This window comes from Bos indicus x Bos taurus, chromosome 15 (genome assembly GCF_003369695.1).
Source record: "Bos indicus x Bos taurus breed Angus x Brahman F1 hybrid chromosome 15, Bos_hybrid_MaternalHap_v2.0, whole genome shotgun sequence".
Taxonomy (NCBI): domain Eukaryota; kingdom Metazoa; phylum Chordata; class Mammalia; order Artiodactyla; family Bovidae; genus Bos; species Bos indicus x Bos taurus.
The window spans coordinates 39,402,896-39,424,898 of record NC_040090.1 but is presented as its reverse complement, the minus strand read 5'-3'; the positions used below and the strand labels follow the sequence as shown (position 1 = coordinate 39,424,898).

The following is a 22,003-nucleotide window of genomic DNA, read 5'->3' as shown; positions in this document are numbered from 1 at the left end:
AATCCAGGAAACAGTACTGGGGAAGCTTTGAAGAACTTCACAGTTCTGAATAGGATGCTGAATTCAAAGCAAAATCCAGATTAATGAAGAGAGTAGTGCTTGGGAAAAACAAATAGAAGGGTTGAAAACATGTTACAGATTTTCTTCTCTCCAGTTCCTGCCAGGGCAATTGGGAACAATGAATATAGTATCATACTGGCATAATCTTCTATCATTACTGTACGAGAATTGTATGGGAAAAAGCCAAGAATTTGAAAAGAATCATCCAAGTCAAAAGTTCTCAACAATAACTAGTGAGAAAGACTATACAGAGGACATGTATCCTCATATGCCAGAGGTATCTCTTCTTGGAGAGGCCTGCTAAGAACTTGTGGTAGACATGGGTAGACATGCACGATTTTGACAAAGCTACCCTGGAGAGTTCAATATGCCCCTTAGTAGATGACCACTGTTGTAGTTCAAGTGTGATTCGATTCAACAGAAATTGGGGTAGTACCTAACATGAGAAAATGCTAGTCTCATTCTCGTAGACTCTAAGCAAACATTGTTGACATTTTCAGAAGTTTGTTGTTTTTTTTTTTTTTTTCACCATCTTTATTACAATTAAGAGAGCATGTAGAAAACTTCTATACATGCATTCCCATTGCTAGGTGACAAGATTCTTAAAACTTTCCTGGGAGCAGCCTATAACTTTAGTATGTGTGCACACAAAATACATTTTATTTATACATTTAAAAATGGATTATAGAAGAATTAGTAAATGAGCAATATAATAATAATGAGTGGCTTTCTGGAGAGGATGAAATTTCAATTTTTTCAATAGTCACTGAAATTACTCAAAAACCTACATTCAGTAGATTTTAAACTGGTCTCTGCCTGTTTTAGTGTAGGAGGAAGGAGGAAATTAAAACAAAATTTCATCTTAATAAAATGACATGTGAATCTAGTAGAAATGACTAACACAGCCAGGAGTTTTAGGTAGGCTTTCTGTGGGAAAGTGCCATTGGAACTGTATTTTCAAGAGTGTTAGCCCTCTATCAGGCAGGAAAGTTCAGGAAGGATATTGCAGATTAGAGAAAATAATGTGTGCAAATTAGAAGCCTTGAAGGACATGTATTTGGGAAACGGGAATGTTCCCCATCTAGGGCAACAGGAGATGTGGCTGGACAGGTTAAGACCTTGAATGCCATGCTAGGACACTTGCAATGAGGGTAGGCCTAATAATCAAGTAGCCATGTAAATGGGTCTCCAGATAGTCACTGCCTTGCTGTGTAAATATTATCCATGTACACTTACCAGCTGTATTGCCTTTGGCAAACTAACTCTCTAAGCTATCCTTTTTTCACCAGCTGCTGCTGCTGCTAAGTCGCTTCAGTCGTGTCCGACTCTGTGAGACCCCATAGACGGCAGCCCACCAGGCTCCGTCATCCCTGGGATTCTCCAGGCAAGAACACTGGAGTGGGTTGCCATTTCCTCCTCCAATGCATGAAAGTGAAAAGTGAAAGTGAAGCTGCTGAGTTGTGTCCAACTCTTCACGACCCCATGGACTGCAGCCTACCAGGCTCCTCTGTCCATGGGATTTTCCAGGCAATACAGTCATATTAATAGCATTTATCTCTTAGGATAGCGAAGAGGATGTATGAGATAGCATTACCAACTCAATGGACAGGAATTTAAAGAAACTCTGGGAGATAGTGGAGGCCAGAGGAGCCTGTTGTGCTGCAGTCCATTGGGTCACAGAGAGGCAGACATGACTTAGCGACTGAACAACAGCAATAACTGAAGCATGCAATGAAGTTTAGAAGTTATTAGAATTATCGCGTTTGTAAGAAAAGGATATATGAAACATGTTGAAAATGAGGAGATATATAGCATAATCATATACTTGATGGAGAAAATGTGGTAGGTGCTGAACGATAGATCTAGAAGATGGAAAAAGTAGAGACTGGCAAAAAAGAAAAAGAAACACATGAGTGATGGAATAGAAAGAAGACATTTTATAGTTAGGATCCTGGAATCTAGAAAATGTGGATAAAAAGAGAAGGTGAGGAATCAAAGTAATTCAAGTTAGGGCCCGAAAACTTAGTAAAAGTCTAATAGAAGTAAAATAGGGGAGGAGAAACTGAGGCAGAGGGGACACCATGTGCAAAGGTGCAGCACAATATGGATCATGATGTGTTTGGAAAATAGAGGGCACCATGGTCTGGTTTGAGTGTAGGGTGGGCAGAGGGATGTAGCAGAAACTGGGCCAGGAGCAGTGCCTAGGGATCCATTTGTGATGAGCATCAAATAGCATGTTGGGGTATTTGGATTTCCTTCTATAAGGAATATGCATCTATTCACTGCTTTTGACACTATTAGTGATATATTCATGGCAACCCACTCCAGTACTCTTGCCTGGAGAATCCCAAGGATGGAGGAGCCTGGTAGGCTGCCGTCTATGGGGTCGCACAGAGTCGGACACGACTGAAGCAACTTAGCAGCAGCAGCAGTAGTGATATATTCTGTATTTGGATATCTAACAACAAGTCACAATGTGGTAAATAAAATGAAAACACAGGCAACTTGTGACAAATAACCAACCAAGGGAGCACCATATACACTCTGTGGGATAGGTCCAGGAAAATAACGGGGGTAATTTAAAAAAAAAAAGATGATAAAGATGTTGGCAAACGAGTCATCTGGAATTATGAAAATGGAGAAGGAGTAAAAAATAGAATCTTATGGTAGCTCTCTGATGTCGGTAACTAACTCAAGTAGGAAGTACGGGAGGGAACTCTGACATGTATGGGAAATGTGGCCAGTTCTGGTCTGAAAATCTTACATTCAATACTTTGAGGACATTTTGGCCTGGAAATGTGCCAAAGGAAATTGGAGTTTTCTATATGATAGAAGTCAGAATTGGAGAGTCATACAAGGTAAGTGATAGCTAAAGCAATAAAATTGAAAAAGTTTCCTTTAGAGGTAAATGGACAAAAACCTTCAGAGGAGAGTGGAGTGGTCACAGAGACAAGCCATTTGGGTCTAGGAAGATTGCTTGGGTGGATGAGTTTCCCACCTTAGAGTGATTGAATTGGTTGTGAACCATGTGGTTAATGCTCTCTCCCCTAATCTTTACCTGCTGGTTGCTTATTGCCATTCTGTTCTCCATTTAAGCATGTTACCTCCTCAGAGAGGGTGTCCCAGACTCCATAAACCAAAGTAGCCATTCACTCTCACATCACAGAGATCCTATGTGTCTGGTTACATTTTGTGTTTCTCATGTACAACATTGTCTAGCCCATTGTATTCATTTAGTCAATATGTGTTGAACAAATGGATGACTTCCATAATCACTTAACCACTCTATAACTCACTTGATCTTTTATAAAATCAGAATGAAAAATTCCAAACACAGAGATTTGTGAGGACTACATGAAGTAGCTTTCTCTCTGTCTCATGTCTGACACATTATGGGTAATAGATGGGTGCTGGTCACCTAGCCTGACTCCTCTTGTATTCTATCCCCATAACTACAGTGCAAAAAGAAAATGGTAACTCTTCAAATGGCAAAATATGTGTTAGTCCTGCAGAATAATTTCTAGCTAGTGTTTCTCTATTTCTCTTGTACTCTTCTTTTTCCACCACTGATTCCTTACTATTTTTCTTCCCCATTCCCTTTAACAATGACTGAAGTTAAAATCAAAATTCTATGGAGATTTTTCATTTCACATTTCTCCCCTTACCTCTTATGAGATCAAATGTTTAATGAAAAATTGAAATAGCGATATGATTTGCCAAATTGATCTGAAGAATTTGAGTTTATTCCATTCAGGTCTGCACTTCCAAGCAGACCACATAACAAGTACATCTGCTAGGAAATGTCCTGGAGGTTTTGCTAAAAGAGTCAAAATTTGATTAGAACATTATTACCAGAATATGCCATTCTAAATGAGACAGTGCCTTCAAAATCATTTTGACTCCAAGCTAGTCCATTAATATTATGTTGGGCATCTGGGAAAGAACTTCAATGAGAAATTAAGAAATTTGAAAATTATTATGTCTTAAGAACTAATGATATTATATATCTCAAGCTCCAAAAGTTAGTGTGGTTAGAAACTCTGCAGAAATTACAACATGTTAAATTAATTTTTGTGGTCAGATCATTGTCACATTGTGACTTTTAGTGCACTGATGAAAAGATTCTTTGAAGGGAAAGTCAGAGGTCTTTTGGATAATTTCACTCATATCCCTAATTCTTTAAAAATTTAATATTTACTTTAAGTGATTTCAATGATTAGATTATTCTATTCATTCAGCCAATAGTTTATAAAACACCTGTGAGTACCAGGTTAACATTATATCTCAAGAAGCATTGAATACAATCAATAAATCCTGTGGACGAGAACAAAGAAATTTTATTCATATTTTCCTCTTACATGCAGATATAGTTTGGAAAAGAGAGATTAGAATGGCTTTGTGAGTATAATCTAAGAAGATATTTGGGCTCGCTCTATGTCCTTAATACAGAGTCCCATACTAGAATCATTCTCACTACTCTGCTTTCTAAACTTGACTTCAGTCAACTGCCTTTGGAATCACTGTCTCAGACTCTCTCATGAAGAGGTGCCTTGAAGTTCAGGTTCCCTTGATTACAGTCTAGGTGACATCAGTCCATAAGGACAGTTTATACTCATCTCAGAGTCTTCATTTCAACAACCCTCTGCCTTTGAAAGAGAGTTGCTACGTGCACCAGGAGGATGGACAATCATACCACAGTGAGCACATTCCTTCTGTGGGGATTTTCCAGTTTCCCGGACCTGCAAGATCTCCTCTTTGTGATGGTTTTCTTCTCCCATGTGACCATTCTAGCTGCAAATGTGTCCATAATGGTGGCCGTCAAGCTCAATCACAGCCTTCACATCCCCATGTACTTTTTCCTCTGTGGCCTCTCCTTTTCAGAAACCTGTACCGCTATGGTAATCATCCCCCGCATGTTGGTAGACTTGCTATCAGACAGTAAGTCCATTTCTGTTTTTGAGTGTGCCACACAGATGTTTTTCTTCTTTGGCTTGTCAGGCAATAACTGCTTCATCATGGCCGCCATGTCCTATGACCGTTACACTGCTATTCACAACCCACTGCACTACTCCATCCTCATGACCCGGAAGATCTGCTTTCAGTTAATGATGGCTGCTTGGTTGGTTGGGTTCCTGGTTTCTATGTGCATCGTCACCATTGTATTCAACTTATCTTTTTGTGACTCCAACACCATCCAGCACTTCTTTTGCGATATCTCGCCTGTGGTCTGCCTGGCTTGTGATTATACTCTGTCTTATGAAATGGCTATTTTTGTGCTCTCTGCCTTTGTATTGGTGGGCAGCTTTATTTTAATTATGGTTTCCTATGTCTTCATTGGGTCCATGGTTATGAAGATGCCTTCTGCCAAGGGGAGGTATAAGGCCTTCTCAACTTGCTCCTCCCACCTCACTGTGGTGTGCACACACTATGGATTTGCTGGCTTTGTCTATTTGAGGCCCAAGAGCAGTGACTCATTCCATGAAGATATGCTGATGGCTGTGACATATACAGTGCTGACACCTCTGCTTAATCCCATTGTTTACAGTCTAAGAAACAAAGAAATGCAGATTGCCTTAAGAAAGATAGTAAATAGTGCAAATAGGTTCATCCTTCAGATGGTAAATAAAAGAACCCTGAACATTTAAAAATTACAGACTGATGGAAAATAAAAATGGGGAAATTGATGCCAAAACTCAGTCACTCTGCACTGGTACCAAATCAAATCTTGGAGAAGAGTTTTGGATGAAAAAGAAAAGAATTGCTTTATTACTTTGCCAGGCAAAAGGGGACATAGTGGACTCATGGCCTCAAAACTCTGTGTCCCAACCAAGGGGGATTTTATAAGGAGTTTTATGGCACTGTTTCAAGGGTGAAGTTGTTGATAGGAATTAAAATGTGTGCAGGGCTTGCATTCCTTTAATCTGGCCTCATTTGGTCTCCCATTGAGCTTCTGTGGTTCTCAAGGTTATCAAACTGTGACCTTCTTTCTGGAATAAATAATATGTCATCAAGTAGTTAATATTTTCCATTTGTTGGAGATTTTAGTTCTGCAGAAGAGCTCAAAAATATTGTTATGCGTATCCCTTGAGCTGGTACCAGGATTCTCCCAAGGCTGCACTTTTGTTTCTTGACTTCTCCTCTCTCGCTTTTGTGTCTCCTCCTTTTCCTGATTAGCAACTGTTTGAACCTGCCATTTGGAACTCAGGGAAGGTTGTGGAGGCTGAAGCCTATTCCCAACAAACAAGAAACAGGGGACACAGAAAGGTTTCTGTGCCTGGGAGCCCCACAGGGTCCTGCCTGGTTTCAAAATCAGAGTGCTTCCAACAAAATAATCTCTTTGTGTACAAAGCATTTAAAATATTATAGAATTAGCTTATATGCCCCGGCACCACTATTATTGTAGTAGAAAGAGGATACCGTTTTAAAATAGTTTTTTAATTTTTTATTTTATAATTTTATTTCATTTTACAGTAGGTCCCTGTTGGTTATCTATTTCAAATATAGCACTATGTACATGTCAATCCCAAATTCCCAATCCATCCCTACCCCCCACCTGCCCCCTCTGGCAACCACAAGTTTGTTCTCCAAGTCTGTGAGTCTGCTTCTGCCTTGTAAATAAATTCATTTGTATCACCTTTTTTTTTTTAATTCCACACATTTTTAAAAAGTTTTAAAATACATGTATGTGTGCATCTTCGTACGTATGTGTCTCTGTATGTGTGTGCATATATATATATATATATATATGTAGTAAATGATTCAAAACATGTTTGGAACACAGTATTTTCAAAATAATAGTTGGATGAATCTTTCTGTTTATGGATTGTAATTCTAGTGTCAACTCCCAGAAATTTTTGAAAGTCCCCTATTTTGAGCATTTTCTCCTTTTTTAAAAAGGTTTACAGTTTATAGTTCTACATTATACATTGAAGACCAAGATCTACTTTGAGTAATGCTGTGTAAGGTGTGGCATTTAGGCCTGAGGTGGTTCCCCCATCTATGGTTGTCCAGTTACTCCAGAACCTTTGTTGAAAAGATTTCCTTCTTTCATTGGACTGCTTCTGTACCTTAAAAAAAAAAGTGTTTGGCATACTTATGTAGGTCTTTTTCTAGATTTTTTGTTTAGCTTCATTTGATCAATGTATCTTTTCTTCCACCAGTACCACAGCATTCTGATGACTTCAACTGTATAACAAGTCTTAATATCAAGTAGAGCCATCTTCTACTTTTTTCTTTTCTTTCAAAAATCCTACATATATTCTAAGAACTTTCTTCTTTAGTCATGTAAGCATTCAGTGCTGCAAATTTCCCCCTCAGCACTCCTTTAACTTAATCTCACATGTTTTGATATGTTCCCTTTTTATTTTCATTCTATTTATTTTTAATTGCTAGAGTCCCATGTCTTCTTTTTATTATTTGCTTTCTGTTCAGGGAACTTTCTTTTGCCATCATTTAAAGGTGGATTTGTTGGGGAAAATTTCTTTTAGTTTTCCTTCATCTGAAGTGTCTTTATTTCACCTTCGTTTCTGAAGGCTGTTTCTGCCAGATGTAGAATTTACATTTGACTATTCTTTGGTTTTAGTACTTGAAAAATACTATGGCTTTTTAAAATAATAATAGTAATTATTAAAAGTAATGATACTTCCTCCATCAGTGCTTTTAAGATTTTTCTTTCTTTTAATTTTCAGAACTTTACTTATATATGTTGTGGTATGGACTTCTCTGGGTTTATCCTGTTTGAGTTTGCTCAACTTCCTACACCTGTAGCTCTATATCTTTCATCAAATTTGAAAAGTTTACAGACTTCATTTCTTTAAATATTTACTCAGTACCCCTTTCTCCTTTCATCTAGAACTCCCCAAATATGAATGTTCAGTTCAGTTCAGTTGCTCAGTCATGTCCAACTCTTTGCGACCCCATGAATTGCAGCACGCCAGGCCTCCCTGTCCATCACCAACTCCCAGAGTTCACTCAAACTCACATCCATCGAGTCGATGATGCCATCCAGCCATCTCATCCTCTGTTGTCCCCTTCTCCTCCTGCCCCTAATCCCTCCCAGCATCAGAGTCCTTTCCAATGAGTCAACTCTTCGCATGAGGTGGCCAAAGTACTGGAGTTTCAGCTTTAGCATCATTCCTTTCAAAGAACACCCAGGACTGATCTCCTTTAGCTTGTTGTTTTCCCACAAATCCCTGTAGATCTGAACTTTTTTTCCAGTCTATTTTACTTTTGTTTAGATCAGTTATTTATATTTATCTTTGTTAAAGTTTATTGATTCTATCATCTGTCATCTCCAGTAGACTATTGAGATCATCCAGCAAGTTTCATTTTTTAACTTCAGTGTTTGTATTTTCAGTTATGTCATTTTCACATTATTATTTTTCGACTTTTGTTTCTTTGCTGAAATTTTCTATTTTTAAAATTTGTGCCAAGGAAATTAATGGTTGCTTGTTGAAACATTTGTTTGAAAGCTGTTTTAAATCCTTAACAGATGATTTCTAGATTCTTTTTGTCTTGATGTGGACATACTATGTTTAATCTCACTGAAGTTTTTACTTTTCTGGTTCTTGGTATGATAAGTGATTTTTGATTATGTTATAGATATTTGGAAGATGATTGTATTCTGGATCATATTCCAGATTTTTTTTGGAGGAAGTCTCCTGTTGTGTTGTTGCTATAACACCAGGTGGGTGTGTATGTGTTTCTCCAATTTCCTGCTGAGCACTCCTGACACAGCTCTGGCAAAAATGGAGTACTGACTCCAACCACCTACTTGTAGAGGAGTGAGATGCAAGTTCAGCTTTCCCCACTGCACTGCTGTCTCCTTCCCAGTGAAACTGTGACACCAACTGCAGTTGTTTCAGTCAAAAATTATATTGAGTTCTTGTATTACAAGAACATCATAAGCCATTAGACATGTAAATGACAAGCATCCAATGTATCTGCCCTCATAGAATTTATCTGATAGCAGAGAAATGATAATAAAATCCACAAGTTAGTGATTCAGACAATTTGAAGGGGATAGGTCATGAAGAAAGAAGAAAAAGACAGAGCAATGAAGCTTAACATGCCAGGGCAGGAAGTGTCAGTGCAGGCCTCTTTGGGAAGATAACATCTGAGCAAGGATGGAGGAGGTGAGGATATCACCTGTTGCATATGTTGTTACCTGTGTACATTTGTACAAATCTAATCTTCCACTCACATGCATATAATTTACCTTTACCTTTGAGATTTCTGCTCCAATTATGGCAGGTTTAGTAATTTGAATCAATCATATAGTGAACACAACTAAAACAAATGATAAGATGTTTAAGATCTCTTAAGTAGAGGTTACAGGATGGTAAGGAATTGCTTCCTCAGGAACTGTGAGAACCCAGAGAAATAGACCTAACACTCACATATGCTTCAGCAATGAGAGAATCTGACAGGCCAGAAGGAAGTCTTATCAACCCAGGTTTGCATTTAGTGGTGCCTTGGGAGGGGAGGAATATACTTCGAGGCCTAGGACACAACCAGATGAGAATTCTGATGGATAAATTTTACATACATCCTTAGGATAAGAGAAACATACAGTGACCAACCCTTGCACAGATCTCTCAGATCCCTGGAGATCTAGAGAGTCTCAAGCCTTGAACTTGAATATAAGATGGTCAAGGACAGGTGGTGCCTCTTGGTGAACTGAATAAACAAACAACTCAAGCCTGTTATTCCTACTGAACAATAAATATGATAACAAGTACATACTGAAAAATAAAGAACAGCACCAAGGAAGTAACTAAATAACAAACCTACGGTGGGCGTCAGTGGAGACAACAGAAACAGAATCATTAAGATTTAAGATATGGGAATCAATAGACACAGACTATAGTATTTTATTTAAAAAGATAAAATACAATTTGAAAACATATAATCACATAAAACCAAAAATGATGACTTTGTAATATGCAAAAGAGCCACATGGAACTTCAAAAGTGAAAATTTTGCCATGCCAGTGTGTATATCAGGCATTCATTTCTCTTTGGTGAGCGTAATCTTCACAGTTCTTCATTGTGACTCCCAAGAGACATTACTGGCAGAAGACCCATCCTACCTGGCAAGCCTCATGATCATAACTGGGATCATATATTTATAATGATATAAATCATATATTTATATTATAATGCTGCCAGATAGAGTTTCAGAGTCCCTGAAAGCATTGTTTCAAGTTACCAGAATCACTGCACTCTGAAAAGCCTAAAAAATATATTTCGTATTTGTTCTATGTTCATTTTACAATTAAAGAATCATTTTTTTTACAGTGTTGCATGTAACACAGCTGACATTGTCATTTTGGTCAGGATTTAGGGGAAATAGAAAGTTCACAGTGATTAACTTAAAACCATCAAGCCACAATCACAATCAAGCATTTCAATTTCAATTACCTCCCAGTGATTTTTTCTGCTCCTTTGGAATCCATTTTTATCTGTGCCGCTGGCCACAGACAACTACTGATATGCTTTTGATGATACAGATTAGCTTCCCTTTCCTGTAAATTTAGAAAATGCAAATCATATAGTATATACACACTGTTGTGAATGACTTCTCTCAGGATAATTATTTTAAGATTCATTATAATGAGTATCACCATTTTATTTCTTTTTATTGGCAAGTAGTATTTCACTGTATGGATGTATGACTTATTTTAATCCCATCACCAGTTAGTGGGAATTGTTTCTAGGTCTCAGCTATTGTAAATGAGACTGCCATGAACATTGGAGTTATTTCTGTGTGAATATATTTTCTGGTTTGTCTTAGGTAAATATTTAGGATTGAGATTGCTGGAGATAGGGTGTTTATCTTTAAAATTTTTCAAACCATTTTCCAAAGTGATTGTATTAATTTACACTCCCATTTGTGATGTGAAGAGCCCCAATTGCTTCAGTATCTTGCCAACATTTAGTATTAGTCCTCTTTAAATGTATCATTTAATGGGTGTATAGTGGTATTTGCTTATGCTGTTGATTTTTGAATTTTGATATGGATCCAATTTCTCAATCTTTTAATATATGCATCATGCATTTCATGTTATCTTAGAACATTTTGCCTAACACTACTCATGAATAGTTCTTCTGTGCTTTTTTCCAAAACTCTAACACTTTACATTTTGATCTATGCTCCATTTTGAGTGTATTTTTGTATAAGATGTGAGGTTTAGGTTGAAGTTTGCTTAGTTTGTCTGTTTTTGTCCATGAAAGTCCAATTATTCCAACACCGTTTGTTGAAAAGATTGTCCTTTCTCCATTGATTGCTTTTGTACATTTGTTTAAAATCAGTTGGTTGTACTTGTGTGGACCTAATTCTGAATTTCACTGTATTTTGTTAATCCATGAATTCACCACCTCCTATCCCCACACTAGTATTATACTGTCTTGATTATTGTTGATAAGTAGTGAGTCTAAATGTAGGCTGTGTCATTCTTTCTAAAAATAATTATATTGGGCTGTTCCTTTGCTCTTCATTTAAATTTTAAGATCAGATTGTCTAACTATAAAGAATCATGCTGGAGTTTTTATAGAGATTGCATTAAACCTATGGATCAATTTGGGAAGAAATGACATCTTTGTCATGTTGAGTCATCAAATTTGAATCATCAAATTCATAAGTATTGTATTTCTCTCTATTCATTGAGAATTTTTTAATTTCTTTCATTAGCATTTTATAGTTTTCAGCATACAATCTTTTGTTATTAAGTGCAATGTAAGTTGAATGCTTTGCTCCAAAGATCAGGAACAAGATTAGGGCACGCACTCTCATTCCTCATGCCTCCATTTTAAACACTGTATTTTAAATACCAGCTAGAACAATAAAAAGTAAAAACAAACCAAAGACCTGAAATTTTTCAGGAGCAGAAAACCCACCAGACTTCATTTGCAAGTGATTATAGAAATATCAAAAAAAAGCAATTTTTAAAAAGTGACTAAATTAATTTACCTTAACAGAGTCACAGCATATAAGGTCAATATATGAAAATCAACTCTATCATAGACAACAAGCAGCTGAAAAAAAAAATAAAATTTAAAAATTAGCACCATTTATAATAATGCTAAATGTTAAGATGTCAATTCTCCCCTAAAGTTATCATAGATTGAATGCAACAGCAATAAAAAGTTTAGTTTTGCTTTTTAGACACTCACAAGCATTATAAAATTCATAAGAAAAAAATGGACCTGGAGAAGTTCAAGAAAATTTGGAAAAGGAAAATAGATTTGCATGTTTCACATTACCTAATTTAAAGCCTTATAATAAAACTGCAGTAATCAAGACATGCAGTATTACCATAAGGATAAGCATATAGATAAATGGAATAGAATAGAGTTCCTGAAATAGATTCATACATTTTACCTGGTTAATTGGCTTCTTAAAAGAAAAGATAATGGAGGTTAATGGAGAAAAGTATAAACTTTTCAACAAAGTGTGTGAGAATAAGTGAACATTCATTAAATAAGCAAATACCCAGAAGACCTCAATACTTATTTCACACATAAAATAAAATTTTAATGAGATCTTAGAATGAAATGTAAACCAACATCATAAAATTTCAAAGAAAAAAAAGACAAAATTTTATTGACATGAAAGTCACTAAGTTGTGTCTGACTCTGCGACCCCATGGATTGTACAGTCCATGGAATTCTCTAGGCCTGAATACTGGAGTGTAGGTTAATACACTGTAGGCCAGAATACACTCTAGGCCAGAATACTGGCTGTAGGTTAATCCACCTCATTAGAACTGACTCAAATGAGTTTGCAGCCTATTATACAGAGTGAAGTAAGTCAGAAAGAGGAAAGCAAATATCCTATATTAACACATATATATGGAATCTAGAAAGATGGTGCTGATGAACCTATTTGCGGGTTGCAATGGAGACACAGATATAGAAAACAGACTTATGGACACAGGCAGGAGAGGGTGAGATGAATTGAGAAATTAGCATGGAAGCATATACACTACCATATGTAAAATAGATAGCCAATTGTATATATGTACCACAACATCTTTATCATCTGGATTGCTTCTATGTCCTACCTATTGTAAATAGTGCTGCTATGAACACTGGGGTACATGTGTCTTTTTCAATTTTGGGTTCCTCAGGGTATATGCCTAGAAGTGATATTTCTGGGTCATATGGTAGTTTTATTCTAGGTTTTAAAGGAATCTCCATACAGTCTTCCATAGAGTCTGCATCAGTTTGCATTCCTACCAGCAGAGTCAGCAAGCACAAGTGCCCAGACACCCCACGCCGGTTCTTCAACAAAACAGAAACTCAATGCACCCTAGCAGACAGGCTGCCCAAAGCTATATGAAACCCATAGACACCCTAAAGCTACTACTGGACATGACACTGCCCACTGGTGAGACAAGCTCCAGCTCCATTGACCAGGCACAAGTCCTCCCAACCAGGAAACCTTCACAGGACACTGGCCAACCCCACCCATGGGGGACAGACTTTACACTTAAGAAGAACTACCACCTTGAAACTTTCTTTCTCTCTCTCTCTTTTTTAATCACACTTTTTATTTCCCTTACGTACTTCTACCTCTATGTTGGCCTTCTGCAGTGCTGTGGATTTTTCTCTTAAAAATTTTTTTTTCTTTTGATTTTTTGTTTTTGTTCTATTTTCTTTTCTTATTGTTCCTTTCCTAGTGTAATTATTCCTTAATATGTAGAATGACTTTAAAAAAAAAGTACTGACAATAGCAAGTGCTGGAAAAGATGCAGAGCAAAGAGAACTGAAATGCAATGCTGAAGAAAGGCAAAATGTTATTACCATTTAAAAAAAATTTCAATTCTTATAAACATACACCAACCATACTGCCCAGAAATTTCAATCTTGGGTATTTATTCAAGAGAAATGAAAACACACAAAGACCTGTATGGAGATCTTTTAGAAGCTTTATTCTTAATTGTCAAAATCTAGAAATTTCTCAAATGTCCATCATTAAAAGGACAGGTAAAAAAAAAATGGTGGTACATTCATGCAGTGGTTATGTTTGAGAAGATCATAATGCAATCCAAACTCTCTATAACCTAGCCTTCACAGTTTCCATGACATCATTCAAAATTACTAGCAAAAAAAAGGGGGGGTGTGTGTGGAATTGAGGTCCTTATTTAAGATAAAGGGTTGGAAAACAGCCTCAAGGAAAGGCTGAAAATAAAAGGAAAGCTTCCATCACAGGAAGCTTCAAAAGGAATAACAAATAAATAAGAAAAAGTATAAAAAAATGATAGACTATAAATCAAAGAAACAGAATATATGTCCCATAGAGAAAATAAATCTGTATTTCACTCTTCAAAAATATTAATAAAGTTGAAAAACCCATAGGAATATTAATCAAGAAAAAGGCAAAAATATGCACTATCCAAAAAAGACAAGTAAAGAGGCATAACCTCACATTCTGCAGATATTCAAATAGTTAAAATAGATATTATGAACAATTTTTTGTGATCAAATTATGAACAATTTTTCATGATCAAATCAAGATGGTGGAGTAGAAGGACATGCACTTATCTTCTCCTATGAGAATTCCAAAATTACAACTCAGTGCTGAACAACCATGGACAGGAGAATGTCGGATCCCACCAAAACAAAATACCCCATGTCCAAGGCCAAAGGAGAAGCCCCAGCAAGATAGTAGGAGGGGCAAAACTGCATTTAGAATCAAACCCCATTCCCACCAGAGATGCTTGGAGGGCTCAAATAAAACATTGTATGCACCAGGAGACCCCACAGAGATTGAGTCAGACCTGCCTTTGAGTGTTTTAGCGTCTCCTGTGGAGGTATGGGTCAGCCGCAGGGGTAGGGGGCTCTGGGTGCAACAGACCTGGGTGTGGCATAAGCCCTCTTGGAGGAAGTCATCATTAACCTCACCATAAAGCCCCCAGAACTTACACAGGACTGGGGAAACAGACTCTTGGAGGTCACAAACAAAACCTTGTGCACACCAGGACCCAGAAGAAAGGAGCAGTGACCCCGCAAGAGATTGACCCAGACTTGCCTGTGAGTGTCCAGGAGGTGTGAGTCTGCGGTGGCCTGCTGCAAGGTCAAGGGCATTGAGTATGGCAGTGCAAGCATGGGACCTTTTGAAGGAGATCGCCATTATCTTCATTACCTCCACCATAGTTTGGTCTCAGGTCAAACAACAGGGAGGGAACACAGTCCCGTCCATTAAGAGAAAATTGGATTAATTTTCTGCCCATCAGAACAGGACCCAGTTTGCCCCACAGTCAGTCTCTCCCATCAGGAAGCTTCCATAAGCCTCTTATCTTTATCCCTCAGAGGGCAAACAGAATGAAAACCACAGTCACATAAAACTAATCAAACTGGTCACATGCACCATAGCCTTGTCTAACTCAACAAAACTATGAGCCATACCATGTAGGGCAACCCAAGATGGACAGGTCATGGTGGAGAGTTCTGAAAAAACATGGTCCACTGGAGAAAGGAATGGAAAACCACTTCAGTATTCTTGCCTTGAGAACCCTATGAACAGAATGAAAAGGTAAAAAGATAGGACACCGAAAGATGAACTCCCCAGATCAGATCAGATCAGTCGCTCAGTTGTGTCCGACTCTTTGCAACCCCATGAATCGCAGCACGCCAGGCCTCCCTGTCCATCACCAACTCCCGGAGTTCACTGAGACTCACATCCATTGAATCAGTGATGCCATCCAGCCATCTCATCCTCTGTCGTCCCCTTCTCCTCCTGTCCCCAATCCCTCCCAGCATTAGGGTCTTTTCCAATGAATCAACTCTTCGCATGAGGTGGCCAAAGTACTGGAGTTTCAGCTTTAGCATCATTCCTTTCAAAGAACACCCAGGGCTGATCTCCTTCAGAATGGACTGGTTGGATCTCCTTGTAGTCCAAGGGACTCTCAAGAGTCTTCTCCAACACCACAGTTCAAAAGCATCAATTCTTTGGCGCTCAGCCTTATTCACAGTCCAACTCTCACATCCATACATGACCACTGGAAAAACCATAGCCTTGACTAGATGAACCTTTATTGGCAAAGTAATGTCTCTGCTTTTGAATATGCTATCTAGGTTGGTCATAACTTTCCTCCCAAGGAGTAAGCGTCTTTTAATTTCATGGCTGCAGTCACCATCTGTAGTGATTTTGGAGCCCAGAAAAATAAAGTCTGCCACTGTTTTCACTGTTTCCTCATCTATTTCCCATGAAGTGGTGGGACCGGAAGCCATGATCTTCGTTTTCTGAATGTTGAGCTTTAACCCAGGTCAGTAGGTGCTAAATGCGCTACTGGAGAAGAGTGGAGAAATAACTCCAGAAAGAATGAAGAGACGGAGCCAAAGCAAAAACAACTCCCAGATGTGGATGTAACTGGTAATGGAAGTAAAGTCCAATGCTGTAAAGAGCTATATTGCATAGGCACCTGGAATGTTAGATCCATGAACCAAGGTAAATCAGAAGTGGTCACAGAGGCGATGGCAAGAGTGAACATCGACGTTTTAGGAATCAGTGAACTAATATGGACTGGAATGGGCAAATTTAACTCAGATGAACATTATATCTACTACTATGGGGAAGAATCCCTAAGAAGAAATGGAGTATCCTTCATAGTCAACAAAAGAGTCCTAAAAGGACTCAGTTCAGTTCAGTCGCTCAGTCGTGTCTGACTCTTTGCGACCCCATGAATCGCAGCACGCCAGGCCTCCCTGTCCATCACCAACTCCCAGAGTTCACCCAGACTCACGTCCATCGAGTCAGTGATGCCATCCAGCCATCTCATCCTCTGTCATCCCCTTCTTCTCCTGCCCCCAATCCCTCCCAGCATCAGAGTCTTTTCCAATGAGTCAACTCTTTGCATGAGGTGGCCAAAGTACTGGAGTTTCAGCTTTAGCATCATTCCCTCCAAAGAAATCCCAGGGCTGATCTCCTTCAGAATGGACTGGTTGGATCTCCTTGCAGTCCAAGGGACTCTCAAGAGTCTTCTCCAACACCACAGTTCAAAAGCATCAATTCTTCGGCACTCAGCCTTCTTCACAGTCCAACTCTCACATCCATACGTGACCACAGGAAAAACCATAGCCTTGACTAGACAAACCTTTGTTGGCAAAGTAATGTCTCTGCTTTTGAATATGCCTAAATGCACTACTTGGGTACAATCTCAAAAACAACAGAATGATCTCTGTTCATTTCCAAGGCAAACCATTTGATATCAAAGTAATTCAAGTCTATGCCCCAACCAGTAAGGCTGAAGATGCTGAAGTTGAATGGTTCTATAAAGACCTACAGGACCTTATAAACTAACATGTAAAAAGATGTCCTTTTCATCATAGGGGTCTGGAATGCAAAAGTAGGAAGTCAAGAGATACCTGGAGTAACAGGCAAATTTGGCCTTGGAGTACAAAATGAACAAGGGAAAAGGCTAACAGGGTTTTGCCAAGAGAACACACTGGTCATAGCAAACACCCTCTCCCAACAACACAAGAGAAGACTCCACATATGGACATCACCAGATAGTCAACATCAAAATCAGATTGATTATATTCTTTGCAGCCAAAGATGGAGAAGCTCCATACAGTCAGCAAAAACAAAACCAGGAACTGACTGTGGCTCAGATCATGAACTCCTTATTGCAAAATTCAGACTTAAATTGAAGAAAGTAGGGAAATCCACTAGATCATTCAGGTATGACCTAATACAAATCCCTTACAATTATACAGTGGAAGTGACAAATAGATGCAAGGGATTAGATCTGATAGACAGAGTGCCTGAAGAACTATGGATGGAGGTTCATGACATTGTACAGGAGACAGAGATCAAGACCATCCCCAAGAAAAAGTAATGCAAAAAGGCAAAATGGTTGTCTAAGGGGGCCTTACAAATAGCTGAGAAAAGAAGAGATGCAAAAGGCAAAGGAGAAAAGGAAAGATATATCCATCTGAATGCAGAGTTCCAAAGAATAGCAAGGAGAGATAAGAAAGCCTTCCTCAGCGATCAATGCAAAGAAATAGAGGAAAACAGTAGAATGGGAAAGACTAGAGATCTCTTCATGAAAATTAGAGATACCAAGGGAACATTTCATGCAAAGATGGGCTCAATAAAGGACAGAAATGGTATGGACTGAACAGAAGCAGATGATATTAAGAGGTGGCAAGAATACATAGAAGAACAATACAAAAAAGATCTTCACGACCCAGATAATCATGATGTTGTGATCAGTTACCTAGAGCCAGACATCCTGGAATACAAAGTCAAGTGGACCTTAGAAAGCATCACTATGAACAAAGCTAACGGAGTAGATGGAATTCCAGTTGCTGTTTCAAATCCTAAAAGATGATGCTGTGAAAGTGCTACACTCAATATGTCAGCAAATTTGGAAAACTCAGCAGTGGCCACAGAAGTGGAAAAGATCAGATTTCATTCCAATCCCAAAGAAAGGCGATGCCAAAGAATGTTCAAACTACTGCACAATTGCACTCATCTCACACAGTAGCAAAGTAATGCTCAAAATTCTCCAAGCCAGGCTTCAACAGTATGTGAACCATGAACTTCCAGATGTTCAAGCTGAATTTAGAAAAGGCAGAGGAACCAGAGATCAAATTTCCAACATCCATTGGATCATCAAAAAAGCAAGAGAATTCCAGAAAAACCTCTATTTCTGCTTTATTGACTATGCCAAAGCTTTTGACTGTGTGGATGACAACAAACTGTGGAAAATTCTTCAAGAGATGGGAATACCAGACCACCCTATATGCCTCCTGGGAAATCTGTATGCAGGTCAAGAAGTAATGGTTAACCTAGATGTCCATCAGCAGATGAATGGATAAGAAAGCTGTGGTACATATACACAATGGAATATTACTCAGCCATTAAAAAGAATACATTTGAATCAGTTCTAATGAGGTGGATGAAACTGGAGCTATTATACAGAGTGAAGTAAGCCAGAAAGAAAAACACCAATACAGTATACTAACACATATATATGGAATTTAGAAAGATGGTAACAATAACCCTGCATACGAGACAGCAAAAGAGACACTGATGTATAGAACAGTCTTTTGGACTCTGTGGGAGAGGGAGAGGGTGGGATGATTTGGGAGAATGGCATTGAAATATGTATAATATATATGAAACGAGTCGCCACTCCAGGTTCGATGCACGATACTGGATGCTTGGGGCTGGTGCACTGGGACGACCCAGAGGGATGGTATGGGGAGGGAGGAGGGAGGAGGGTTCAGGATGGGGAACACATGTATACCTGTGGCAGATTCATTTTGATATATGGCAAAACCAATACAATATTGTAAAGTTAAATAAAATAAATTTTTTTTAAAAAAAAGAAGCAATGGTTAGAACTAGACATGGAACAACAGACTGGTTCCAAATCAGAAAAGGAGTATGTCAAAGCTGTGTATTGTCACCCTGCTTATTTAACTTACATGCAGAGTATGTCATGCGAAATGACAGTCTGGATGAAGCACAACCTGGAATCAAGACTGCTGCAAGAAATATCAGTAACCTCAGATATGCAGATGACACCACCCTTATGGCAGAAAGCAAAGAAGAACTAAAAAGACTCTTGATGAAAGTGAAAGAGGAGAGTGAAAAACCTGCCTTAAAACTCAACATTCAGAAAACTAAGATCGTTGCTTCTGGTCCCATCGTTTCATGGCAAATAGATGGGGAAAAAATGGAAACAGTGAGAGACTTTATTTTCTTGGGCTCCAAAATCACTGCAGATGGTGACTGCAGCCATAAAATTAAAAGATGCTAGCTCCTTGGAAGAAAAGCTATGACCAACCTAGACAGTATATTAAAAAGCAGAGACATTACTTTGCCAACAAAGGTCTGTCTGGTCAAAGCTATGTTTTTTACAGTAGTCATGTATGGATGTGAGAGCTTGGTCATAAAGAAGGCTGAGGGCCAAAGAATTGATGCTTTCGAATTGTGGTGCTGGAGAAAACTCTTGAGAGTCCCTTAGACTGCAAGGAGATCAAACCAGTCAGGCCTAAAGGAAATCAACCCTGAATGTTCACTGGAAGGACTGATGCTGAAGCTGAAGCTTCAATACTTTGGCCAACTGATGTGAAGAGTTGATTCATTGGAAAAGACCCTGATGCTGGGAAAGACTGAAGGCAAAGGGAGGAGAGGGTGACATAGCATCATGGACTCAGTGGACATGAATTTGACCAAACTCTGGCAGACAGTGAAAGACAGGGAAGCCTGGCGTGCTGCAGTATACAGGGTCACAAAGGGTCAGGCATGACTTAGTTATTGAGCAACACCACCACCAGAGTCAATACACTTAAATTTACTTTCTCAAATTGGTATAAAAAGTACCCTTCAACTCCTGTCCTTATTGGGTCCTGGACTGATAATCAACAGTTTGCCAACTAGCCCGAGGACTACACTTTGAGTAACAATAGACTGTGCTTTGTTTCTGCTTACTTACTCACAGTACTCCATGGCTGTTTCCTCACCACCTCATACCCTCAACAGTCTACAGAGATAAAATTAGAGCCTTGGCGGTACTGACTCTTGTTGCATCTCCCACCAGCTTTCTATTCAGCAGGGGTTTTTTTGTCCAAGTCTCTGCACAAGGCTTCCATCCGGGTCCTCAGATCCTTTTGTTACACCTGGACCTTCTGTTTATGTCACGTTAATGACACACGTGGCTCTACAGTCATTTCTGGAGAACAAATCAAAGAACCTTTTCCTCTAAGGGGAAAACAACAACAGTCCTAGGGGATTTTTCCATATTCTGTGAGAGCCCTTCTTTTCCTCCCAACACACACACACACAAAGACACCCAGCCCCAATCCTCATAGCATCTTCATAACAAGGAAACATAACTATGCTCCTTAAACAAGGGGAGCTGTCAATGGTTTTCATTGTCAGATATTCAGTGCACAACTACCATAAAAGTAAATAGAAAACATTTACTTTATAAAGTTCTCTTTAGAATTCAGCAACAGCAATTCTGATTCTGAAAGGTAAGTACGATAGTCATGGCTTTTGTTTAAATAAATTTTTGTTTGTTAAATGGGAAATTAAAGATAAACCTTCACCAGCGTTATCTCTTGACTCCTGCAGAAACTATGACCTTAGAAAGATTTAAACGGAAGAATGGTCAGTCTGTGCACCCAAACCAGGCTGCCCAGGAGTCCCCAGAATGCACAGCCAAAGCCACTGCTGAGCTTGTGTAACTGCGACTATGAAAAGGAAATCAGGAAGAAATCACCTGATGTTCACATTGTATGAGGCTTATAGACTTATGCCCTCTATTCATCATCAAAACAATGCATGCAATGAGGGAAAGGATTGGGGAGAGTCAGAATCTCTGACTCAGGTGAGCAAGCATGAATGTAATGCCAAAATTAAGAGCTCTAGAAAGATCCCTAGGTAGCCAATGGAATGGAAGGGAAGGGGGAGAATCAGCTTCATATTATGCGTATGACTGTGACTGGTAGAGCCCCAAACAGAGAAGGCATCATATACTGTACTTTTGACTTCTTTTGGATCTGCAAAAATCTTCTGACATGTGTTGAAAGAAAAATTATATTATGATTCTTATCAAAAAAATTCTTAATCAAAAATAGTTCCTTAGCTCTGATGCATAACCAAACCCTTTTGAGTACTTTGCAGATATCATTTCTTTTAATTTCACAACAAAGCTGCATTACAGGGACAATTATTTCCATTAAACAAACAAACAAAACAAAACTGGGAGTCCAAGAGATTTAAGTGTCAGTGTAAGTTAAAACAGCTGAGCACTGGGAGGCTGGGCATCTGGGTATTTTTGTTCCCAGTCTCCATGACTACTGTCAGCACACATTTTGAAGCTCGCGCTATGCACAGTGAAGGCAGGGTTGGCCCCATGAACTCTGCTTCAGTCAGAAGGCAGAGCACAATCCTATTTAGGACTTTGCCTCATTCCTTAGAC

At 38.7% G+C, this 22,003-nt stretch overlaps 1 protein-coding gene across 1 annotated transcript; it reads left to right on the top strand.

The window, feature by feature from the left end:
* The first annotated feature begins 4,739 nt into the window (after window positions 1-4,739).
* Window positions 4,740-21,266, top strand: LOC113905034 (olfactory receptor 10T2-like). The gene is made up of 2 exons (XM_027562072.1): window positions 4,740-5,645; window positions 21,117-21,266. Exons 1-2 carry the CDS (start codon window positions 4,740-4,742, stop codon window positions 21,264-21,266), a joined length of 1,056 nt encoding a protein of 351 aa, XP_027417873.1.
* The last annotated feature ends 737 nt before the right edge of the window (window positions 21,267-22,003 follow it).